Raw genomic sequence first — 26,440 nt, 5'->3', positions numbered from 1 at the left:
GTTTGACTTCTTTATCAAATCGCTCTTTCGTTTTGAAAGCAACGTAACAAAACCAGGCGTTGCTCTGTCTTCGTCGCACGCGGTAACCCCCAGGGGCAGAAGCTGCCTTCTCTCGCCAGTGATTTTTAATGACTGCAGCGCATCAAAAGAATTTAAAATCACACCAGAGGAGGGGGAAGATCATCATTAACGAGTCCAGTCGCTCTCCAGAAACGAAAGGCCACATGGGGCAGCACAGGACTGAAACGTGCGGCAGAGGCACTGTGTGTTTGCAATCCGTTAATGAAACGGAGAGGAGTGTACTGGACACAGAGCAGAGCACAGCCTGCTTTCCTGCAGAGAGACCCGGGATCATCCAGTGCTTTCACAAAACAACGTAAAAAAACAAAACAAAAACAAAGAAATGACGGATAATTCAACGTGCACACCTCCACTGAAGAAGAAAATTTATGGATGTTGAAGCTCATATGGGGGAGAATATAACAGACATTAGCCACCATCATTCATTAAATACATATTTATTAACATCTTCCCCTAGCAAAAGATAACACGACATAGCATGGCGTTGTGGCATTCCTCCTACAGCTAATGAGAAGAAGCTGCAAAATCGGCACTGAACATTTCCTTAAAAAAAAGAAAAAAGCTCATTATTTAGGGGTTTTCCCTGCGGCCTTCTGACTATCAAACATTTCCATACTGGCAGGCTTACACTGAAAAATGATCATATCCAAATTTAAACTAGCGTAACCAAATGACCTCTGCCACCATTAAAAGCCATGGTTGTCATCATAGCAAAACAATGCCACTGGTGCAATGAATAAGCACGGTTTTATACAAAGGGGCTGGCGGATATTTACCTACACATTATTACCTATTAAAGTGCCCTCATCCTGGGCTACTTACAGTTCACAGTGGAAGTAAGTGCTGAAAAACAAATCCATTACAGTGCAATCACTTAGCAGACACACATACGGAGGCGACACAGAAGTGGAGAACAACAATTACACACAGCAGCGTATACTTAAGCATACTGCAGTATATTTAATATTTAATGCATTACATTTGAACATATACACAATCCAAACAGCACAGAAGAAATTATTCCAGTAAAATATGAGCTTATTGTTAGCAAATAATTCATGACGGAAAGATGGGAGGAAAGGCTTTGTGAGCAGGTAAGCATGGAAGACTGAGGATATTCAGGGATATGGGGACATCGCCCAGGTGGGTATCCAGATGGCCTGAACGCCGCTGGCAAGCTGTGATTTGCCCTCCTGATACTAGTTCACTTCATTCATTCAAACAAGCATTTTTAACAGTGCCATTAATGGCGGCTCTCGCACAGCCAAAAGCCTCAGCCAGTCCGTCCGTCTGTGTGTCAGTCCTCAGTGTTCAAACAGAGTGCTCAAAAAGGCCAGCAGGGACTAATGCTAAGACATACCTTTCTTCCTACTTTTTTCCAGCATACATTAAAATGAATATATGGGCTACTTTACTGTAGTGCCCAGACCTTCTCCCACTCTAGTCCACCAAATTCAGCCACAAACTCGCCAACGCCAAAGGCTCTCAGATTTTCTTCGTAGTCATCTGCAGTGACTAACGACTTTTCAACAGAAGGAAGTCCGATTCTCAGCACTGCTACTTATCTTAATGGCTTGAGAAAACAAAGCAGCGAAGAGCATGCTAATTGACTGCTGAAGCATTTGCATGCGAGATTATAGTCTTTGCTCAGAAAAGACTTTAGTCATCAATCAGGGGAATGTAATCAGTCTGTGAAAACCTAAAACGTTACTGAACAGAGGCTGTATGGTGAGAAATCTCCTCTTGGAAACATTCCACAGTAATACACCTACTAGGGGAGAGGGATCTTTCACTCATGCTCCAAACTGTGTTATAATAAGCCTACTGCAGAAGATGCACACCTCTCTTTCTCCTCTCCTCAGTCACACCCTGCTATGCACCTCCTCTCCTTCTTCGCACTGGCTCTTCTGCGAGGGGGAAGGCTTCATCCTGCCTTCCTGTTCTCTGCCTGAGCGACCGCAGCACACTCATTTGTCTGTTCATTACACATTCAGCAGCTGGACAAACCTAGCGGGCGGAGAGCACTCATCTCTGGCAGAAGGTCACATGACTGTGACAAGTCTCCACCCACCCCTCACACACTCGGCTCCATGTCACACTTCAATAACGCACAACTTCACTGAAATTACACTACAAAAGACATTACAGACCAGGTACGGTCTACAGATACACTGGAGACCTGCCAGATCAGATAAAGTGGCAGAAAGCAGCATCAGTCCCCTTGGGATTCACTCGAGAGCTCAGAACCTGCCATTGGTGAGCGCAATGTCAGGCCAGGCTCAGTGCTAGGGTGGGCTCAGTTGAGGACAGGCTGCCGAGCTGGAAGAGGAGGGTGTGTGACTGAGTCACTAGCCATGGAGCCCAAACCTCAGAGCGGGAAGAGGTCTGTAAGCTTCATGTTCCCAGTGCAAGGCTCCAGCACCTGCCTCGGCTCTTTACGTAAATCTCAACCCCCAAGAGCATCAACATATATTTAAATATCAAAGTAGTACTGATCAAGCACAGGTGTATTGGCACTTTGGAAATAAGTGACAGCTCATCAACCCAGATATATTAGGTCACAGTAAATATCACTTTAGCAATGGTAAAAATGCCCTCATACTTTTGGCCTTGAGTGTTGGCCTTACATAAGGCAAATAAAAACCAGGTGCAGACTGCAAATATTGGTCTACAAAGTGGATCAAGACTTTGCTGATGTTGGCAGGGCAGTTCTTTCCACATGTACTGTATTCCAAACTGTTTGATTGGACACACCCTTTGAGCAAACATGGGGGGTGCGTCAGATGGCCTGTGCAATTTTTGTGGAGCGCTCCACAATGCTCAACAAACTTTCACATCTCCCTCTTCTGTTTCTGAACAGCAAAAGACACTGATGAGATACTCAGCAGACACTCTTAATGCTCCCGTTGAGTTTGGAGGAGTGGAGATATGATCTGGGGAGAAACACATGGGATGAAAAGCAAACCTGGAGGCCTGGCTGACTTCACATCTCATTTAGCGGCCCTTGTGGGACCTGTGACAGTTACCGAAAAGAATAAGGAAACAATTAAGACATTTATTCAAAGCCACTAGGCAAATCCTGAGTCCTGTTCTGCACAATTTAAATAAAATAGGCCTGCATTCCTCTACTATCAATACAATTATGGGAAACCGTTTCATGCCCCTTCCGTAGGCAGTTATAAACCCTGCCTTGAGAATCCACGACATGATTCCTGTAAAACAAATACTGTTTATACTGAAACAGCATCAGCATTCAAAAGACCAAAGAACAGGCAGTTTTATCAATGGCTTAGGTCTCCTAGGCACATGGAGAGAGCCACCCTTTCATTGCGGGCCGGTCTACAGGATACGGCAGAAGGAGAGGTTGACACTAACAAATAAACTATAGGGCACAAGAAAAAGAGAGGTTTCTTGGTTTTCCAATATAATGTTTCATATTCTACAATGTCTATAATGTTTATGAGAAAACTGTCTTTATGAGAATTTCCATATTTGATTTAAAGACGTGTTCCTATCTCACAGTTCACTTCACAGGTGATTTTTCTCTCAGGCAGAAGGGTGAGAACAGGCTTTAGTTGAGAGAGCAGAGAGAATTCCATCTGGGGAGACTCAGTCTTAAAATCAAACACACAGGCCCATACCACTGTTTGCCAAGAGCTAATGGTCATAACAAATAAGGAGTAAAGTAAATAAAGTACAGCACAGAAAGCGGAATTTAAACAGCATTAATAGAAAACCAATTAAATGCTAGACATTTAGGATATAAAGTAACAATTAAACAAGAACATCAACAGCAAACTAATTAGGCTAAATGCTAAACCTCCAGTGATGTACACAAAAAAAAAAGACTACTCGAGCCATTTGACAGAAACTTTGTTCTTTATACAATATTCACAAATTCAGCTTATAATCAGAAAACTTTTGACACAGGCAGAGTCTGCAGGAGTGCAACGACTATCTAGTACATACAGCCTTAAAACCAGCCTTAAATAAACGCTGAGAATGTGCACTTTAACCACATGTGAGTTGTTTTATTACAATTCAAAAATTGTAGAGTACAGAGCCAAATCAAAAAGAAAAAAAACTTTGTCCCAAGCATTATGGAGCTCACTGTATATGCAATGCATACTATTATACAACTGTGTCTTTTATAAATTTGTGCCATTTTCCTCTATCCTGGTCTCCATTTGGTACATGATGTCTGATCTGGTGTTATAGTGTTTTGGAGTGAAAACACAAGGAGAACTTGTTTCCAGTGCAGCCAGTCAAGACCAAAGCCTTCATTTGCACTATCCACATGACCTTTTCTGTACCAGCCAAAAAGCAATCCCATGTGCACACAGCTCTTCACTGGAAGAACCAGAAAATAAACACATAACCGATTCTATCTTAGCTGAAAATGTACCATATCTTTCATATTGACCATAATTGAACATATTTTTCAGCTTTATCATCTTAGAGATGCTAGCGGTTACACTGCTTAGAGAATTTGTAAATGGTGTTTACTTTTTCAACCAACTCATCCCCACTGTTGACCAATAAATTCATATTTAAACTGGATGGTGACTTCACACTGTTCTTCATGTATGAGTATCTGCCATATTTATCAAATGCGCAAAATGAGAAGGGCTTGAAAACCAACTCAGAACATATCTGCATGACCCCTAAAGCAAGTGACAAGAACATAAATACTTAATGGGGGGCAGGGCCGTGGGCTCTCTGCTCTCACAAGCTCACAGGGGTACTCGAGGCAGCAGTTTTCCGAAAACACAAGCTTCGATCGTCACCCCGTCCAGCACTGCTTCACCACCCGTCCTGACTGCCGGCAGTGAGCAGGAGAGGCACGCTTCAAGACCTCCAAAATCCAAACAAGGACACACTGTGCTGAGAGACATTAGGCCTTAATAGCTCTATTTACACCACACATCAATTACTGAAGTGAAATAAATGTTGACCTGTGGTGTTAATAATCTTTCAGTTACAAATATGAGAAATTCACATCCGAGTCACGATTTCTTTTTATCTCTGCAATGTATAAAAAGTTAATTTGGTATTCTGAATTCTACTCTTAGCTGTTATGGTGCAACTCATCCCATGTCAGGAAGTTCACAGGAAATCTAGCTAGGTGTCTGATCAATGCTGTGCCTCAAATGGTTAGTTATGAGCAGTGCCAAGCCATTTTGATTAAAAACTGTCAAATACCAAATCAAATTTATTAAAAGATTATACGTTTGTAAAAAAATATATATATAATGAGACCATTTGCTTGAGTGGTTTGGGAAAGTCAATAATCGTAAGAGGTCAGTGGAGGCCTGTTCCTGTTGTGTAATTTGCATGAAACAGACACTAAATCCACCTGCAGCCAGAGCCACACCCACACCCCTTCCCACCTGTCTGTGGGGTCACAGACACTAAAGCAGCATACTGAGCTGGTACAGTATTAGAAGTTGATTACATCTGGGTGTCCAGACATGACGTTTGTCTGGGCAGGAGTCCAGACAAGGTGAACATTTAGTTCTAGATACATAGCCTTCTGCTGACAGGATTTTGACAGAACAGCACTGGCACACAAACCTGCCCCCACACACACACACATTAACATTTTGCCAATGAGCTTGGACCCCCATCATGTCCTGTTACCAAAACACTAAGCGCAGCGTCTGCGTCTCAGTAAACAGCCCAACCACTCCAGGTCACTCACGCTACTTTCTCTTTAGCTCTCTTCTTTCTTTTTCTCTCAACCACCCCTCCCTCTCCATCAACTTTTTCCCCTCCTTTTCATTCTCCCTCTCTCCAACATGCAGACATTTCCCAGCTCTGGTTACACAGCACAGACAGCTAAAACGAGAGTGACGGCTCTGGTGACAATATAGTGAAATGCGAGATGGGTGATACCAGAAGGCGGGACATTACTGCACAGACATTTTTACTGACTGACAGACAATCACAGCCGGGTCATGAATGGCTGGCCAAGGAAGAGGCTCACTACTTTAGAAAGGAATGTGTGTCACCCGAAGGAACGAAAGAAATGACACGAAATGTTGGACATCAATCAGCCGCGAACAGAGAAAATCTATTTTCACATTGTCGCTTTTATTTACGGCGAGGTTAACGGTAAGGACAGCTGAGGGAGGCGGGGGAGAGGGTATGGAGAAGGCGTAGACCAGGCCGGGAGCGGGGAATGGAGAGTGGACTGCATTAAATCATTGACTTGATGAATGGGAGAGGTCTCGCGGGATTTACAGCTGGGACAGTGGCCACATCCCTAGTGTCAGCACGCATTGATCAGTTTTGTGCGAGTGTGTGCCTCGGGGGGGGGATCCAAACCTCGCCCTGCCAGTCTTCTCAGTGCCTTTGTGCCAGTCACTCCGGAAATGTTCACTGACAAACTTACTGGGTTTGGTTGGCATGTATTTCTTAGAAAAAATGATGAAATGGTCAATTGGAATTCCATCTGTGCGCGAGTGTAAAAAATGCTAATGAGAGAAATTCGCTTCAGGCAGAGACCCATATACAGGACCACAGCTGGTATCTGAGAGCCAGACCCTGTATAGTTTGTGCTATTTGTACTAAAAGTAATGAGCAGCATTGTAATGAAGGTGTCTCACCAGTCAACTAGAGCAGTTGGCCAGAAAAAGCAGGTGGAGGCAAGTGGAGTATACAGGCAATCCTGCTGCCATTCAGAAAACAGTGAGCTTCCCTAGTCTTTCACAAACACAGAGGCTCCACCCCCCTCCATCTCCACTCACCCCTTCCTTCCTCAGAGGAGTACTCCATCTGGCCTCAAAGGAACGGAAACGACAGTGGCACGCTTGCTGCTCGCAGCAGGGTCGATAAGGATGGCTGGGTATGGAAGGGTGGGCTGGAGAGGGGGAGGGCTGAATAATTTAGAAGGTGAGACACTTCCATGCTTTTCTCCATGCTGAGACAGCATGCTGCTTCCCTCTCACCCCCCGTCCCCCCCTAACCTGGCACCCCCATGTGCACCTAGTCCTTTGGGTGGCTCTATCGGTCATAGGCAACAGGTCCAGCGATCACGAGAACTGCACATGTACACTGAACTGGCCTGTTCTCACCCTCCTCTTCTTCAGTACTCCAGACTGAATGTGGCTCTTTTCCTGCTGCGTCAATTCAGAATCAAAACCATTCCGCACTTCCCCGGGTATGAAAAAGCAGCCATGAATTCAGACCAATCGGCTGCCAGTGTTCAACATCGCAGCAGTGCTTACTTTATATCAGAGGAGCAATGACCCTTCCAAGCCAACTCCTCATCCCAGAAAAAGGGCTGTGTGCTTCATTAAACATTTAACACATCAAAGCTGGGCCAAAAATAACAATGAGAACTCATATGGTAGTATTTTTTAAAATGATCTAGGATTCATGCTTGGAGATAAAATATCTATGTAGTAGCTATTCAGTGTGTTATAGATGCAGCAGATGTAGATAACAAGTGTCCCGGTCTACTACTTGGAGCTATCAAGTTTTGAGAGCATGGTAAATCTGCAACCCAACAACTTTTGACAAATCCAGTGTCCCCAGTAGAGACAGCGTTTCTACTCCAAAAATGGCACATCGATTGTAGGCTCAATGCCAGCCGAGCTGACAAATACAACAGTCATTTTTCTCTCTCTACACTTTGATCATAAGTCCGTTCTATCACAGTCAGCACTTTCATCACCATTAAATGGCAGAGTCTGAGTGGGCCATCCGTCAGGCCATTGATTTTTGATGATTCCGGTTCCTTCTCTGCTGGGACGGTCACACGGCAGGGTGAAGCGCGCTGTTGTTGGGCCTGCTGTGCGCTACAAGGGCCCGCGGGCTGCCCCGGAAACAGAGGAGAAGCATCATCATTCACCATTACGGAATTCTCCCCAGTCTCGGCTGCCACGGAAACGGCACCAGCTGCTAGTTTTCCCGGAAAGCAGAGTCAAGGATCATAGCAACGGGCTGCGTGAGCCCGTAGACCGCAAGCCTGGTGACCGCATGCTAAGTGGATATGAGATTTAATTTAATCACTGCTATACACAGAGAAATTCTGCACCCAACACATTCACATCAGGAAACATTGCATTTTTTTATGACCTTTTCTTTAGGAATACAATTTGACATCCAAGATACAATGAAACCACAATATGTGTTGGCCATCTACATACGCTCAACACACACCGCAACTATCATTATGAAGTATTAATGATTATCAATACTTCATAATGACGGCTTTATATGTCATGGTGTGTACATTGTTTGTATGTTTACTGGCTTGCTAGGCTCTGTCAGTTCAGAGTAGTTTAAATACACTGTCAACCCAAGCCCAGATTAACAACAGTCTTCTGCTCCAGCACCCACACATGTTTAGGAGAGGCAGTATAGGAGATGCATTTGTGTAGATGTTCTGAAAAAACCACCCAATTAATTATTTTTCACATTCTGGCCAAGCACACAAAATCACGCAGTTAAAAAGAAAGACATAATCACTCACAGTAACATTAGTCTGTGAGTTTGGGCCTAGTCACAGACAACTGAATTTCCAAGAAATGCTTCCCTAAAGCACTCATTCTCTCAGATCCATAAAATAACTTCCATGAACGTACAAACAAAAAGCTGGAAATGGCCTCTTTAAAGGAGTTGGACTTAAGTGGCTCCTTCAGTAAGTTAGATAAACTTGCTGACATGTAATCAGTAGTTCACAGGACAAATAATTACATTATACATCCTACAGTATGCAATGAGTACAGTATCCAATAAATTATGAGTCCAAAATGAAAACATACTCTCATTAATTCTCCCATAATTATTTTAGCAATGCTTGCGAGTTTACAAATAAGGTAGGTGTGTCAGCATGCATGTGTGCAAGTGGGTAAGTGTGTCCTAATGTGCAAGTGGGCATGAAAGCGTACACTTGGATTGTATTTAAATGTATGTATTTACATGGGCAAATTTCCTTGTGTAAATACATAAGCACACTTAAGTGTGTGTATGTGTATACCTGGACACGCGTTTATGATAAGTGGTTAAGTGTGTAAGTGGGCATGTATGCAAGAGTGTAAATGGGAAAGTTTCACAATAATGAAATACAGCAGCGAGAGCCTAAGTGGTGGCTACATGATTGATTTTAGTTTTAATAGCCTGCCAAAAAAACCTACCAATTATCCTTTGATCAACAAAAGGCTGTATTTGGCATTTAATGAATGATCAGGCTCAGTGCTCCCTATTAGCAAAGGAAAGAAAAAAACAATGCAGCTTTATTACATAAATATATGCTGAGAGCAAGCTGATCAGCAGCCTATTGTGTTCCGGTGTATGAAGCTCCGGATAATTTCCCCAACATTAGTAGTAAACACAAACACAAAAAACAGAATGTGGCTGCCATAGAAGCACAGGCCCAAGGGAGCGAGATAACTGACTGAGATGAGTGAAGGAGGGGAGAAGTGAAGGAGGCAGGGTGAGAGGGAACTGGGAGGGAAACGTTTGTTTTGACAACTCCATTATACTGTACCTCAGGAAGAAGTGTCACCTCCTCTGCTCCCTAGCCCCTCTTACCATAAAGCACAGAGGATTAAAAAAACAAACAAACAAACAAACAAACAAACAAAAAAAACGAAATTCCAATATATCGCTTTTGTGGAAAAGCGAAATAAAAAGGGGGGCATCAACATCATTGAAAAGCTGATACATTCACCTAATTATCAATAGAAAAAAACAACTTTGTTTCCATAGTGACTGTTATAGTCCATATGGAAAGTGTCTCTTCCTGTTGCCAAGACAACCAGCCCACTGTAAACTCCAAGCTATGCAATGCAAGGAGCCAGTGTTCTTTCCATAAACAAGATGGACAACTCATTGGCTGGAAAAAACTGATCTTTCACATCTTTGTCTGAAATCAGCGCAAAACAAGAGCCTTGCATCTTTAACAAATTGATCGCTGTTCTGAATTTTCACCAAAAAATGATGATTTAAAACATTTCACCACCCAATAGATGCAACTTACTGTAGTCTATGTTGCAGCTAGCAATATAAATATGGTTAAATAACTGTGCTGCAAGTTTGACTCCCTGTGAAGGTATTCAACCTGAACGGCCTGAAACCTGGTTGAAATCTGAATCGTGCCAATGTCAAAGGAGGGAGGGTGGCAGCTGTGTGAGATTATGATGTGTCGTTGCAAAGAGGTCACCCCAGGTGATCATGGTTGGACATGGTTGGGCTGCACATAATGCATCTGCTGACTCATGTCTGTGCGAACTTGTGGGCTGCAGTGTGAAAAGAAGCAGCAGTGATATCACATGCTTTGGAGGAGAGTGTGTGCTCGTTTGCACTCTCTTGAATCAACAATGCTCAACTGCAACAAGTGTCGCAGAGTGAGCATAAAAGGAGATAAGCATACAAAAAAAACCAGTTTCCGAAACAGATACAGCTCAGTAAGCCACCCTCGATAAAGGCAGCTAGATAATAATGATAAGTCATTATTATTATTATTATACCCATTTAAATTCTACTATTGGTAGGCCCCTTATTTTAAAAATATTTAAAAAATACATAAATATTTTATTAGAACTCACAAGGCAGAGAGAAAGGATGGGGTCGACATCCTGTTAAACGGACTTGGCAGCATGTAGCAACCACACAGGAAAGCCCATCTCATAGCAGCATGAGGGCTATAAACAGAAACCTCAAATTCAGCCCTGTAAATGACTTGTGTACAACACAATGTGCTCTATTAGATGCACAGGAACATTACACATGAGAAACACTAGAACACAAAAGATTAGAAATGCCACAGGAACACACTGTGGGATCAGCAAACAAATTTCTGCACACAAACACACACATGCAGCCACACACACACACACGAGCGCGCACAAGCAGCCACACACAAATGCACACACGCCAGCAGACACCCGAACACACACACACACACACACACACTTAGGTGGAAGCTTTTCAAGTTATAATACACTTACAAAATTCCAGGATTACACATGAAAGGACTGTACATTTACCACGTTAAATGAGTCATTCAGTGCCAGCCAAAATGACTTGTGAAAATCCGTTAAGCCTAATAATGACATGAGCGCTTTACTGCCACTAAATGAAAATAAAACTAAACACATGAATTACTGCAGTGGGAGGCACAGAGTACTGCTCTTCAGAAAGACAAGGATACACATAAGCCATTTAAATGTCTAAGTGAGATAATGGGTTTACCCCGATTCCATTAGCAAGACACCGCAGAGAGACTTTACTTGAAATAAAGGGTAACTAAATAACACTGTGGTTAATTCCCAGGAACAAATTGGATGGCATCCCCAATCAGTTTAACTACTCCATCTGACAGTCGGCCAAAAACTCCTCATCCCCCACTCTTATCCAGGCCAAACTATGTACTGAGGGCTATATTAGTATAACCATTTTAACCATTTGAGTTGAGGTGTGAACTGTACTTGCAGCGGAACAGTCTTCCTTTGGGCTTCATTCATGAATAGGTTATCGCTTGTTAAGGCAAGCTTGATATTCATCTCCCGCTGCAAGACAGGGCAGGCCATTGAACTGCAGACTGGCAGGATGAGATTACACATGTGATAAGAAGTGGCAGAATGAATGGCCAGTTCCTTTAACAGGGCGACGCCCTGCGGATTTGCATTTCTCAGAGGAGGACAGGGCTCCTTTTAACTTTCGCAGCTGATCTGGAGTGGCTTCTGAGCACAAGGTGACTGGAGTGTGAAGAGAAATGAAAGTAACACAATCATTTCTAGAAGAAGTGAGGTTTTGCAGCTGCCTAGGTGTGATCGTTCCTTAGAACAGGGAAGTCCTCATGAGTAATAGGCGAGTAAGGAGCTGGCTCCCTCTATCCAGAGGCTTTCTTCAATTCACGCGGAAAGATGGCATACAATGTATACTTTTACAGAGCAAAGCAGAGATCAATGAAGCATGTCAGAGATTTTTATTCATAGTACTGAAAACACAGCATATGAATGTTTTTGCAAGTCAAGGGAAACTGGACTAAGCTGTTTATTATCACACAATGCTTATTATCAACATTACAAATAACTGGTTATAGAGGATTCCCATTTGTGTCACTAAGTTCTTCAGATGGAAGACGTGGTCATGTTAGGAGTCCCCACCCCCACTTTCCATCTCAGTAGCAAGCTGCCTTATAGGCCTTTATGAAGGAAGGGCCAGAGGACAGAGAGAGAGAGAGAGAGGCAGCAGTATACCAAAATGGTAAGGCAACTGAACCAATTCCAAGGTTGTGCATTTCATTCTGAAGTCAATGCACTCCGAAGATACCCTGGTCAGGGTAATTAACCTGAAATGCTTCAGTAAATACCCAGTAAGGAATTATATGTAAAGAATGTATGCTGTGTAATTCCCTTTAGTTAAGAGCTTCCGCTACATGCCTACAATGTTATATAAACACGGGACAGGTTACTGAAACTGTCAAAATAAATGTATTAACGTCAACCGGTGAACTAAACCAATTAACCCAATTTGTAATCTTCTTTTAAAAAGTAAGGAATTTTTTCATCAACACACTAATCCATCAGATGTCAGCGCTTTTTAAAACTGAAACGATGCGCTATTTTTTTGCCACTCGTTGAAGACAAAGCATATCCCTCAATATTCTAACAAATGACACCGAGTACGCATGGAATCCAGTTTTAGCCTCCACTCACTTTCAACCAGTATAAAACAGGTTTAGGTCCATAAAAAGTATCAACATAAAAATTATGCTTTGCTAACCATGCGGTTTATAAATGCACATTTATATCAAAAGGCACACCTTCAAAATAAATTATACATTTAATTCATTTTTTCCACATATCACCAAAATCTCCAGCTGTTCAATCATCAGGCCAAACGAGGTCTGCCGGCACTTTCATCAGCTGACTCAGGAATTCCGCATTTTGAAGGGGACAGAAAGCATACAGAGGCAACAAAGGCACATATGGCGTGTTTTCAAAATGTTCAACTCTCCACTGATATACAGCTATCAAAAGCCCAAACGAGCAACTTAGGATACTCACCGAAGCAGTTCAATTTATTCTTATCGTTAACATCATTCATATATACAGCACTCCTTCATGAAAGAAAGTGTGTTTCTACAAGCACAGTCAGCCTTTCACTGCGAGACAGGAAGACGTATGTTCATGGTGCACAATAGTGACAAATCATTGTAAAATTAATGGGCTGGGCAATTAGAGCGCTGTAGAGCCACAAACTGTTATTTTAACTCAATGAACGGAAAACCTCGAGAAGGAAAACAACTAGCTACTGTCGACAGTGTATACAACATCAAACATCACCCAATGTCACACAAAATCAACAAACCTCACCCAGCACATACGTCATACAACGGAACACTACACAATGCAACACAAAGGCGCCACGCAGACGAGCTGCAGGCCATTGTGCCTTTTCCACACTCTGGAGTCCACCCCCCCTCGTCTGGCACATCGTCACGGAGCCCGTTCAAATGGAAGATTTTCTTTCCACATGTTGGTTTTGCGCAGTGTGGCTACACTGCAGATCCTTGGCGGCAGAATGTGCTGAGAGGTCCCGTTGTGGGGGTGGGGGGGATTAAGAGTGGCTTGGCGTCTAAACTCCCTGAGCTGACAGACCTGGCTGAACTATGCTGCTCTACAAGCCAAACTCATACAGCCCTCAGCCCTGGCTCATTTCCCCTGTTCTACAGGGAGACGTGCGGAATCCAGAATTCCCAACAGGAGTGGGCTGTGTCCACGTGCACCGAATTCACATTAATCTCAGCATTACTGCAGCTACGGGGCCCTCTGGCTTTGGGAAAGACCAGGCCTGGATCCCAACAGCTTTTCCTACTCAAGCCTGGTGGAGACTCGTGCTGCATGCCAAACCCAAGACCAAACAGACAACATCCACCAGGAATGCTTTCATTTCCTGGGAAAGCCACACATAGGACAACAGGTGCCAGGGGCCCACCATTTTGAGTTTTTCGCTTTGAAAAAGATCAAAAATATATTTTATGCATTACATTTATTAGACTTCATTTATTAGACAATAAGCCAGAACTACAACTACAGCAAACAATAAAATTTGTATGAATCACAGACAAAAATGCAAAACATCTAATCAAAATAAAAGACACACATTTCAACATTTGCTTGAGAATGCACTCATATCTTAGATACATGGAAGATAAATTTATGAATGAATGAATAAATAAATAAATAAACTGCCGGCTTAAAATGAAAAAGATGTTGGTCTAGTTCTAAAGAAGCATCACACTATGTTGAAACGGATTTCCTGCTTCATATGGTGCAAATTCTCAATCACCTCGGCCGTAGAGGTATAAGCACTCGCCTACCACCGCAGAGACGCGGTTTAAATCCCTGGCAGCGGTACTTCCGGCTTGGTCAGACGTTCCTACGAACACAATTGGCAGTGTTCGCGGGTGGGAAGCCGGTGAGGGTATGAGTCCTGATCGTTGCATTAGCGACTCCTACTCATTGGTCGGGGCGCCTGTTCAGCAGGGAGGGGATCTGGGGGAGATAGCGTGAACCTCCGCACGCGTTACGCTCTCCCAGTGAAACACTCTCCTCGCTGTCAGGTGAAAAGAAGCGGCTGGCGACTCCACATGTATCGGAGGAGGCATGTGGTAGTCTACACCCTCCCTAGACCAACAGAGGATAGCGCATCAACCAGGACCGTGATTCACACGGGGAATTGGTATAACGGCTAAATTGGGGAGAAAATGCGAGAAAAAAAAAAAAACATTCTCAGTCACCTCACTGGATCTGAATACATCATCCACTCCCGGAACTTAACGCTGTTTATTCTAACATGAGCAAACAGCAGCAAGACAACACCAATCAGGTTGTGAAATCAGAAGCAGCTCGACAATGATGTGCTCTGGTCACCACACCCGTCCGCACACTATATGGAATTAATCAATGGGGAGTATGAAATTTGTGTTAGCGTGATGATCAACGGTCATGCCTAGACACCCCAGTGCCTAGGGAGGTGGCTGTAGTCACCCTTTTTAGACCTTCTGAAATGACAACTGGCTCTCGCTGATGAGTTATTTCCTCCGGCCACTGATGCTGTCCTTCGCTCGGTCGTGCCGCATCATCAACACCGCCTGATGGTAATGATGAAAAAGCACCAGTCGCCACAGACTGATAGCAACTGGTGAAAAAACGCCGGTCCCCTAAGGGTAATAATGACCATCAGAAAAGCGCCTGTCGCCAGCGAGCCTGGGAGGAGGAATTAATAGATAAAGGGCCTGATGGCTGAATGTGAAAAGAAACCCTTTTTTGTTTAGGTTTTGGCACCTAGGCGGAATGGAGCGGTCCGTGAAGACCAATTATTCAAAAGACACTTACGTCCCCAGAACTTCTTTGAAGTCGTAGATCTCCTTAATGTCTGAAGTCTTCTTTTTCCAGGCATGTCCATCATCTCCCAAAGGCATCTTACTGTCGTTGCGCTCGGCCACAGGGAAACTACCAGAGAGGAGAGATGGATCATTCAGCCAGCGAAATGCTTCTTACCACCTCAGAATGCCTCCAGCTCTACAGAGAATAAGCTGTAAACTGATAAGAGATTGTAAAAAGTACATGCAATCCATAACAAGCAATCCAGGAAAAAGTAGAAAATAATAATAATAATAATAATAATAATAATAGTATCAGTTATTGAAACATTATCAGCTATTACATACTTTAGGCCATGCAGCCTCTTGAAATGTCATGATTGTTTGAATGCATACCTAATTATGTTGTTGGCCTGTGATTCAGCAAACAGGCAGTCACGATCAATATCAGTCACTGCCAATATGGTAATATGTTGTTACATATGTCATATGGATCAAATAATCACCATAATCTAATGCAATATGCCATTATGGGCAGGCTCTATGTTCACTTTAATGCAACATCATATACAGCTGTTGTTAATGGTTTGGTGCTCTGCATTTTACCCTTTGTTTTATTTTTTAATAAGCCTACAATTTTATTTTAGCCCCGTTTCCATGAATCACTTCAGTTGTATTGGAAGTCTTCTTTTTCCACTGAGGTCAGAAATGCATTTTCAGAGAGAGAGAATACGATCTTTCTAAGATACAGCAACAACCAGAATCTGGTGGCACAGGAATGCAGACCATCCAGTTCTTCCTTCCCTCCATAAAATGTTAATCAAGTAGGCCTAATACAGCTTTTCTACTTGTGTGACATTGTTCCAACCTGCTGTACTTAAGATCCATGCAGCTCAAAAGCCAGACCACCACACGGGCCCTTATGCTACTCCAGGCCACTGCAAGGTAACCTTCAGACAATCTGGCATGGACCCCCCACCTCTCACCTCCCACCTCCCATACAGACAACAAGAGAGGAAACAAACACTTGCAATCTGTTACAGTTTACTTTCTTTTCATGTTAGCTTGTGTATTTTCCCCAACCCATTCAGGAACAATTCCAGGGCCTCTTCTAAAGCCAGAAAAGGTGCATGGTAAACTCCCACTTCCCCCACCCCTCCAAAAAAAGCTTCCTGCATTGGTTGCAGATGGCACAGTTATGACTTGAGAGGCATTACTGGTCTTCCAAAATTAGGGAGAAAATAGATAAGGAGAATAATTGTACTACATTTGCTCAAATCTCAAATGCCTCACACTCCGCATACAACTGACTCTTCTGCCGCTCCATTCAAGCAACAGTCTTTCGGTTTCTCTTCTGCTCAATTTCTTCCTTCCTCTTTCAAGATGACGCATCATTCATGTTCCACAGGGCTTCTGTGCATATATATGTATGTATATGTATGCATATATGTATGTATATGTATGCATATATGTATATATATATATATATATATATATATATATATATATATATATATCTGAGGCTAAACTGGTCTTTGGGCTGTGTGGGGTAGACACGACTGTTTCAGTTTGAAACCAGTTGGGAAAAGCAGCATGACTCAGACAGAAATAACACTGCTTGTATCAGCCCATATTCTGTGATTTCTCAGCATTACTACACTGAAGACTGTAGCATATGATGGCAGGGTTACTCAAGCAATGACATAATCGTTTATTTTTGACTTGACTATTTTCTCTTTCTTCAACAACAAAAAAATACGTCAGAAACAAGGAAAATCAGCCTGTCGTTGTGTCATTACCCCTGACTTTCTGACTTTCTTTCAAACAGAATCAGACAGAGGGCAGAGCTGTTGACTCAGCTTTTAGAAACATAAGTCGACCGCATTTCCCCCTACTGCCAAGCCCAGCCGCTACTACTCAGCCATTCGACAGAAGTGGACCTACAGGCTAAAGCTACAGGCGTCTAGATCAAAAAGAATTTCTCTAACCATATTCCAAAAACACCCAAGGTATCTGAAGTCTCCAGTAAAAGATTTCCATGTCTCCATTAACTGGCTTCCTCGGTAAAAGCGTTATTCTGCTTTAAACCTATGCGGACCGCTGAAATATCCATCCAACATGACACTTTCCCTGGATTCCGTTGCTTGGGAACACCAGAGGAAGGTTTACAACGAGCCATGGAGACAAATGTACAAAATGAAGAACTGTACAGAGTTCAGGTAACCAGGCAGACAAGTCTATTTACTGGCAGCCTCCTCATGAGCACACAAAAATGAAGGTGAATCAGCAGGTGAATATACAAAATTCCCCAATAACTACAAATGACCTCCGTCAAAGTCTCATTGGATTACCATGGGGATACTAGTGAATGACAATCATTCCCTGAATCAGTCCACTCTGGTGTGGCAGTGCTGCCTCTCTCCTCTTTAAAAAAAAATACATCGCTCGCTCCCCATTCATATGAGTTTAGCTGTGCAATGTGCTGTCGCACGCCCTTGGAGGTCTTCTGCCTCCTTTTTTTGTCCGGATTTGGTGTTGCATGTTTCCATGGAAACATAAAGGGGAATTATGGCACCTGGAAAAACCAAACTGCAACCCCAGAATTTTAGTTTTAGTTTAGTTTATTTATTTGACGATTCACTTTAAAAGGACAATTGCATGGTTGCAAACATCAATGTACATGCACAATTAAAAGAGCATCAAGGATAGCAAAAAAGTCACAGGACGTATTTCGATTGTGGTCCTTGGTGCAGCTAGAAGGTGCAGAGCATTAAGGTGCAGAGAACACAATGTTTGTTTTAGTCCTTTGGTTGGCAGTAAATTCAGTGCATGGCAGTGATTCCAGGAAAGCTGTGTGTGAGTGTGTGTTGCTCCTGAACTAGGCCAACAGTACTGACACGGCTCAAAAGTTCTGCATGGAGCATTCACATGCTCAATTAGGAAAGTAGGTAGGAAACGGCCTATGCGGATGCCTTGTGGCAGTTATTAGGCTACAACTTGTCCGTTATTCTCAACACAGGAAGTCAAATACAGAAGTTGCAACATCCTCATGACTTTGTGTGCTTAAGCAAGCCTAATGGACACAAAACACTCATATTTGGCCTCTGACAATAATGATATCAAGCCAAAGCTACTGTATGTGATACCAGTATAGCATGAACGTTTGCTCATTGCATGAATTATGCCGTCATTCCAGACCGAAACTGCTGGACTTCATCTACAGTCCAAAGTTAAGGTTTTCCCTGGAATGATTGCTGCTCCTTTCTTATCTGTTTAATGTTGACATCATTGAGAGCCATTTACTTTCACATCTTACTGACCTATTAAGTAATGCTAAAAGGGTGAGCTGTTATGGGTCAGCATGACAAACATAAGAAAAGCACCCAGAATCTGTGAGTCAGCCTGGTGAATAAAACTGTTGAGCCACCATGGAATAAAACTAAAAGTGGATAATGTACACCATGTCTGTTGTTTGATTCAAGCTTGACCCATGTCACGAAGTTACATTTACCATTAGTTTCACAGGTCTGAAGCCTCACACATCAGGGGTGAAACAAAAGCATTGAGGCCCAATGTCACACTTACGTGGCTAGGTTTGAAAATATCACACATTTCAATGAAAATATCGTGCGGGGTTTCAGACAGCAAATTTAGGGTAAACCGTAAACTGGTGAAATGGATACATTTTTTAAAATAAATTAATGAAATTAGAGAGAGATTTGTATGAGTTCACAAAATTCTTTAAAAAAAATTCTATTTTTAAGTAGCCTAAATGAGGTTCAGTTGTCCAAGATAGAGCAAAAACCTGCTAATATTTTTTTAAATGATTGTAAACAACGCTCAGGGAAGAAAAATGACATGGGAAGGATCACAAAGCATGAAGAATGTAGACTTTCTGATAGAATTTGAGCTGTCATGTCTACGCTATTTTGCAATATGTTGCTGTACATACTCACAATGTTTTAAATCCATTAAAACAGATTTTTGCTACTTCTTCAAGGGTGGAATTCCAATGGAGAAGTGTACAAATAGCTAGTGGCTCTGTGTGTAGCCAGGGTCATATTCCAGCGCAAAAGCAACAAATGTGAGATTTTTAGTGAATGTTTAGCCTAGGCCTATATGAATGTGTTAATAATGAGACACTTCTAATTTACAGTCATTTGTCCATTTTTGTGATCCACAGAAAACATAAAAATTAATTAAATCAGATTTTTGTCTTTTAAGTTTACTACACAGTCATTTATGTGCTCATTCTGAGACAGTGATGTTTCCAAGAAGGGCCAATACTGCAACCAAACCTCCAAAAGGGAAATAAAACAACAGATGCACACAGTATGATGCTCAGACTGCTGAGCCAGCAATAAGAGAATTGAATTACATAAATCATATTTCCACCAAGGTTGTTAAGGGTTTAACAACTGCATATTCTCATTTGAGACTGAACACAAGCTGACCAGAACATTTCAAGATCGTGGAAAATGTGTTCAAATGCAAGTCCATTCAAAAAAAAAAAAAAAAACAAGCCATGGCTATGTACACTGAAATATGCCCATGTTAGTCAGAATATTTCTCCCAAAAGTTATATTATATGTTAAATTATATATTAATACATATCACTGTAAACAAAGTATTTGAAAAGCTTGCTTAAGACTATGTTACTGAATGTGCGCATGCACGTCGCAAATAAATGACAAATGGATATAACACTACAGTTATCCACTGTGCATGTATCTTGGCAAGCAAAGATGATGGACTGATGGACTGATGAGCTAATGGACTGAACAAAGTAAATAATATATAGCATATAGGAATAAAGCATCAAATAAAAGCAAATTTCACCGGAGAAGAAGAATCAGATGCATGCATTTCACAATGTAGGCTATGTCACGCCAGTTGTACAAATCTCAATCTTCAATCTTGTCTTTTGTTATTCTAAATGTGCTAAAGACAAACAGATTCTCTAACTGTCTGAATGATAGTCTATTTGCATAAAAGTTACTGTCCTTCTGTTTGTGTGCAACTATAAAGAGAGTCTGACAACACGTACACAAACTATTTGAGTGTATACTGTAGGCCTGTCCTTTTGTTAACTTGGCTAACTATTTTTTAACTATTCATGCATGTAATCTGCCTTACCAAGATGCAAATCTCTGTGCATTTAACATTAATTACCTGCATGTAAACATGTTTACAAATGTGATCTGTATTTTTTAATCAGACATACAGAGCATAAGGGAGCATAAGCATCCTCAAAATACCAGAAAAATTTCAGTTGTGGATCTAATCTCCACAACAACCCATTTAAGAAAGCAAAATGTAGACTATTGCCTAACTCTCAACATGGGTGACACTTTTTCAACTTTAATATAGTAAAGTAAGACTGATCCAAACCATCAGAGATATAAATAAACAACTAAATAAATGAGTAAAAAATAAAAATGAGCACATGCATGCTGAGCTCTCAACAAGACTCTACAAAGAAAATGGAACTACATTTCTATTTTCTACCGACAGCGCCTGCTGATCAGGAAATGCTCACCAGCACCCATTCCCTTTCAAAAACAAAACAATGTGTTGGAGAAAATAAAAGATACAGCAAGCTTGAAATAAACCATGTGTATAAACACATGGTAGTATTCATTTCGCATGCAGCATTTACCATGTAAAACATATAAATGTAAAAATAATAAGAACTTATTGAGTACTCACTGATTTCCCATGGCTGCACAGTGAACAGAAGAAACAAATACTGTGACATCACAGCCAATCAAAGGCTGGGTCGGGTTAATGCTAATATAGAGCAGTATGACGCAATGGGAGATTCTGCAGCAAATAGGCCTATCTGCCTGCTAAGAGCTAGGGGTTAGGTCCCCCTTTGAGTGAAACCCACCACCCCACCTCCCACTTAACCACTTCAGAAATACAGGAAGTGGGGACCCTGCTTTGGAAGAGCACTCACTAACCAAACTGAGCAACCTATAATAGGCATGACGCTACACAACATGTAATAATGCACATGAACCATGATCATCCTTCTGCAATTTAGCATATCCTTTGCACAATACAGCAACAAGTTCTGACTGCGAGGCAATAGTAGTGATGTATTTTCTGTCTTGTCTTTTCTTCAGTCAGGGTCATTTAGATAAATTGCAGATACAAATAAATTCCTGATCTTACGGAACAAACAAAGTCCATGTCCAATTATTTGAGAGACATCTGATAACAGTGGAAGTTCTGCAATACATCCGAATACCAAAGGGCACAGTGGGAGTGTCTGTTCATAGCACAGTCACAGCCAGATGGCTTATCTCTAACCACTTACTGCATGCGTCAATCACTTCACAAAGATGCCTATTATGACAGTGGGCTTTCTGGTCATAGGACATTAAAGACAATTTTGTACACTAGATTATGAGCCAAACAGTGACTCAACAAATGCAAATGTACACACCAAACGGAAGATAATAGTCTCTGAAAGCACTATATTTAAATAAGACGCTTGCTGTCCAACAACAGCTCTGTACTGGCTGTCCTCTGTATTGTACCAAGCTTCTCCTACACAAAAAGAGGCTAAAGCCCCTGAAGGATGAGAACCCCCTTCAGAAGTCTACAAGACATCTTGAGTGTCTGCAGTAATACCCATCCATCCTGTTTTCTGAGAAAAAAAAGTGTTAATCCCTCTCAGTACAATATGAGCATCCAATTCCTACTCATTGTCAAAGATTATAAATTAATTTTTTGTTTATAAATTAAGAAAAACATATATATATATAACTGATATCAAAGATAAATTGGAAATTAATACAGCATCTATCTGGTTCTCTAGAACTCATCCAAAGGACATATTACAGTGAGCTCGATAATGCTTGGGACAAGCACATTTTCTTTATTTGACTCTGTACCCCACAATTTCAGATTTGTAATCCAACAATTCACATGTGGCTAAAGCACAGATTCTCAGCTTTTATCAAAGGATATTTCAACATTTTGATTTCACTGTGTAGAAATTGCAGCAGTTTTCAATGCACCATAATGTTTGGGACAAATGGCTTCACAGGTGTTTCTGATTAGTCATAGTCAGGTGTGTTCAGTTGCGTCATTAGTGCAAATGTGGCCTGAAGACTTATCTCTTCAGACTATACCTAGACTAACCACCACCACGCTATATATATCACTCTAAATCTCCGCCTCCCCCTTTTTTCATGACACTTGTTACATGTTGCCACATCCCAGCACTTTTTGGTAATTTGTATTTGTCCTAATACTGTAGTTTATTCTTCTGCCTAGTTGGCTTTGCAGAGGTTAGGTCTGAATAGTGTTCACTGTCTGAACTAAACTGTGTCCTTGGCTAGAAATAGCTGTACAAAATAAGTATTGTACCTTACTGAACCTGTGTTTAGCAGTTGTCTATGACCATGAAATGCACTTTTTGTACGTCGCTTTGGATAAAAGCGTCTGCCAAATAAATGTAATGTAAAATGTAATGTAAATATAAGAGTGCTTTCAGTATCTAGTCTTGAGTTGTGCCAATGAAAGTCAAAGTAGCCATTATGTGGCTGAGGAATCAGAAAAAATAGAGACATAGGCCAAGCCTTAGGCTTACTAAAATCAGCTGTTTGGAACATCATTAAGAATAGAGTACTGGTGAGCTCAGATATCGCAAAGGGTCTGGTAGGCCAAGGGAAAACCTCTACAGTTGATGATGGAAGAATTTTCACCATAATGAAAGAAACCCTCAAACACCTGTCTGACAAATCAGAAAAACTCTTCAGGAGGCAGGCGTGGAAGTGCCAGGGACTACTGTCCGCAGAAGACTTCACAAACAGAACTAGAGAGGCTACACTGCAAGATGCAAATCACTAGTTAGTCACAAAAACTGGATGGCAGGTTACAATTTGCAAGGAAGTACTTTACAAAAGCCTGCAGAATTCTGGAAAAAGGCCTTGTGGACAAATGAGACCAAGATTCATTTGTATCAGATGGCAAGAGCAAAGTGTGGAGGCCAAAAAGAACAGAAACATCTCATCTGCTCAAGTTCAGACAAATGCATCCAAACTCATTGGATGGTGCTTCATCCTACAACAAGACAATGATCTCAAACATACTGCTAAAGCAACAAAAGAGATTTTTCAAAGCTAAAAACTGGAATATTCTTGACCGAGTCATTCATGTAATCTGAATCCAATTGAACATACGCTTCATGTGCTGAAAAGAAAAGTAAGGCAACTAGCCTAGCCCCTGAAACAAGCAGGAGCTGAATATAGCAGCAGTACAGGCCTAGCAGAGCATCACCAGTAAAATAAATAAATAAAAAACTCAGCACGTAGTAATGTCTATGGGTCACAGACTTCAAGCATTGCATTGCATGCATGCAAAGGATATAAGAAAGTAACATGACTACTTTCATTTATATACCATATGCCAAACATTACGGTGCCCTTAAATGGGGGGGGGGGGGGGTGGTATGCATAAAAGGTGTGTTCCTTTCAATATGTTGGTATAAAAATACCCTTTAAAAAAAGGGTGTATAAAAATACCCTTTTAAAAAGGCTGAGAATGTGCACTTAAAACACATGCGAAATTGTTTGATTACAAATCTAAAATTGTGGAATACAGAGCCAAATCACCAAAAAAAATTTTAAAAGTCTTTGTCCCAAACATTATGGAACTCACTGTATGTTACATGAAGGATATACCAAGGTCTCATCAGTGCTCAAGATAAAAACACTGGCTGTAACCACACAAGTGCCGCTGTACTTAAAATTTGGTTTACCAATTACAGTACTTACAATTTAGTGGATTTGCAAGGCACAGTATGTGTTTTTGTTAGGACAGACACCAGCACTGCTTCATGCTGTGATGCGTCATTGTGCCCCTCCAAAATATAAGACTTTGGGCTTTTCTGTCACACAACATATACAATTTTGATATCCTTGTCACAGATAAGGCTGTTAGGCTACATGTGAGCCTGCACAATGTCATTGGTCACATGTAACAAGATTTCTCAATGCCAGCCAACACTGAGACCAGCACTGTCGACATCGTAAAATCTCGATTGAAGCAATCCAACCACAGAACGTTGTCGGCTAAGAATATCCTTCTCATTTATCTTATTAATTGATAACCTGCAGGCGCCTTCTGGTAGCCAGCGCTGTAGATGATGTGTAAAATGCTTCCAGACAGGGAATTCCTGTCTGGAGAGCGTCAATGCCTGGGAACACGGGTAAAAAAGAGACGGGGTTCATTTTGCCCGTTCAATAATCTAAACGTCGATCTTGCAATAGACGGAAACATTGCATGCATTCTAATGGTGCTGCAACTGGACATTAGTTAACCTTGGTTACTTTGCATGGTATTTCCCAAACACTCGCTTTCCATAGACCCTTCATATCAATCAACCAATCAATCAATCAATCAAATCCCAACGTTGAGAGCTATACCCAACCGATAGGATCTGCTATGTGAATATAATTCAGTGTCATTCCTTAAAGACACAGCAAGGACTTGGAGATCAGTTGCGTTAACTTTCAAGCATATAATTCCAAATCAGTCAGATATTTTGCTCTAGAAATGAAACGTTGTAATTTTTCGTTTGCAAGCTTTCCAAAATTGTTCAAACCAAAAAATAATAACAAATGAATTAAAAAATAATTTTAAAAAATCCAATCGAACTATACATCACATTCATAGCCAATAAAAAATTTCGCCGTGCCAGTTTGCTTCGTTGCTCACCAAAAATAGCTACCAAGAAAAGAAACTGACGTCCATGTACACTCAGCGAGACGCAATTACAGTAGACCATGCAGATGGCTGTATAGTTAATTATGTTCATTCGCTTGCGTACTTACTTGCTACCTTTCTCTTCACTTGGTGCCGCCTAACGTCACCCCATGTGGTACACTATAAAATCCCTAAAAATTACTTATCTGCCTGCCAAGATGCACAGTGCACAATTATCCAGGCTACCCATTTCATCTGCAAAATGACAGCTAGGGGATAACTCTTACTACATATACGTTAACCATAGTTTTGATTTTCGTTAACGTTACTGGCTGGCGAACAAGTGATCTCGATAGTATGAGTGTAGTTCTGACGACACAGCTACCTAGTTTGTAAAGGGGTACAGGTTGCATTGACTCAATGAAGCGAAAGGCTCAATTATCAAACCATCTAAAATACCCATAGCAAGCTACTTAACAGTTTAGATAAGACACATTAGTTATTCTAGCTAGCTAGTCCGTAACATTACATCCCAAGTTTCACTTAATAAATTAGTTACCTAAACAACTAACCATTAGACACAGCTAGCCGGGATTCCAAAAAACATCCTCACCTGTAATTGCACGACCTCGAAAGTATCTCCCTCTCTGTCTCTGCAATTTTGATCTTCGTTCGCGAAAACTGGCTCCTTTGACAACCCTCCAACACTCTCCTGACGTCATATTTATTAGCGGAGGGGTGGCCACCACGCAAAGAGGCGAGTTCCTTGCAGCTCTGAACCAATCTCTGGCCTCCTTGTGGCACCAGGTAACTGTGGCGCTATTTATGATAGGTCCATTTTTAACTTTAGCGCCTTTCCCTGGAAAAGGTGTGCACATCCATTGATAAGCAAAGCGAAACAGGGAGCAGTATTTGTACGCAGATGCTTTAGCTACATATTTCTGTATTAAATTTAGTCTGTGTCTTATAATGAAGTAAATTAATTCGCGAGTATTGCATATGTCGTATTCAGGACCGTCATTTTGTTAGATAATTATAAAGATGGTGTTCACATAGAAAAACACGTGTGTGAGGCACGTCGTACTTTAATAACTCGCAATAAATGCTATATATTAGCGTTAACGACGAAACATGAACCTACATTTTCTTTGCGAACGTATATGACGTTACTACTGAGAAAGACAGAATTTAGTTGGGGTTTTTTCTTCATAAAACAGCATGAATAAAATGAAACACATTTTCAATAAATTAATTTTCTGTGTGTCTTGTCCTCTTGTCTGTATGTCGTGGATAGGT

General features: G+C 41.5%; 1 protein-coding gene across 2 annotated transcripts in view; it reads right to left on the bottom strand.

The window, feature by feature from the left end:
* camk1b (calcium/calmodulin-dependent protein kinase Ib) overlaps positions 1 to 25,906 on the bottom strand; it is a 46,398-nt gene extending 20,492 nt beyond the window's left edge. Inside the window, exons 1-2 of one of the 2 annotated variants that reach the window (XM_064304173.1) lie at positions 25,758 to 25,906; positions 15,438 to 15,554 (exon numbers count right to left, since the gene is read on the bottom strand). In XM_064304173.1, coding sequence (XP_064160243.1) covers positions 15,438 to 15,523 — 86 coding nt within the window. In that variant the 5' untranslated portion in view covers positions 15,524 to 15,554; positions 25,758 to 25,906. Of the gene's footprint in view, positions 1 to 15,437; positions 15,555 to 21,133; positions 21,160 to 25,757 lie in introns of those variants that run through there. The other variant, XM_064304172.1, reaches the window with a different exon arrangement.
* Positions 25,907 to 26,440: the final 534 nt, after the last annotated feature.

Source organism: Anguilla rostrata, chromosome 13 (genome assembly GCF_018555375.3).
Source record: "Anguilla rostrata isolate EN2019 chromosome 13, ASM1855537v3, whole genome shotgun sequence".
Lineage (NCBI taxonomy): Eukaryota > Metazoa > Chordata > Actinopteri > Anguilliformes > Anguillidae > Anguilla > Anguilla rostrata.
The sequence above is the reverse complement of the archived record's forward strand: the minus strand, read 5'-3'. Positions and strand labels throughout refer to the sequence as shown.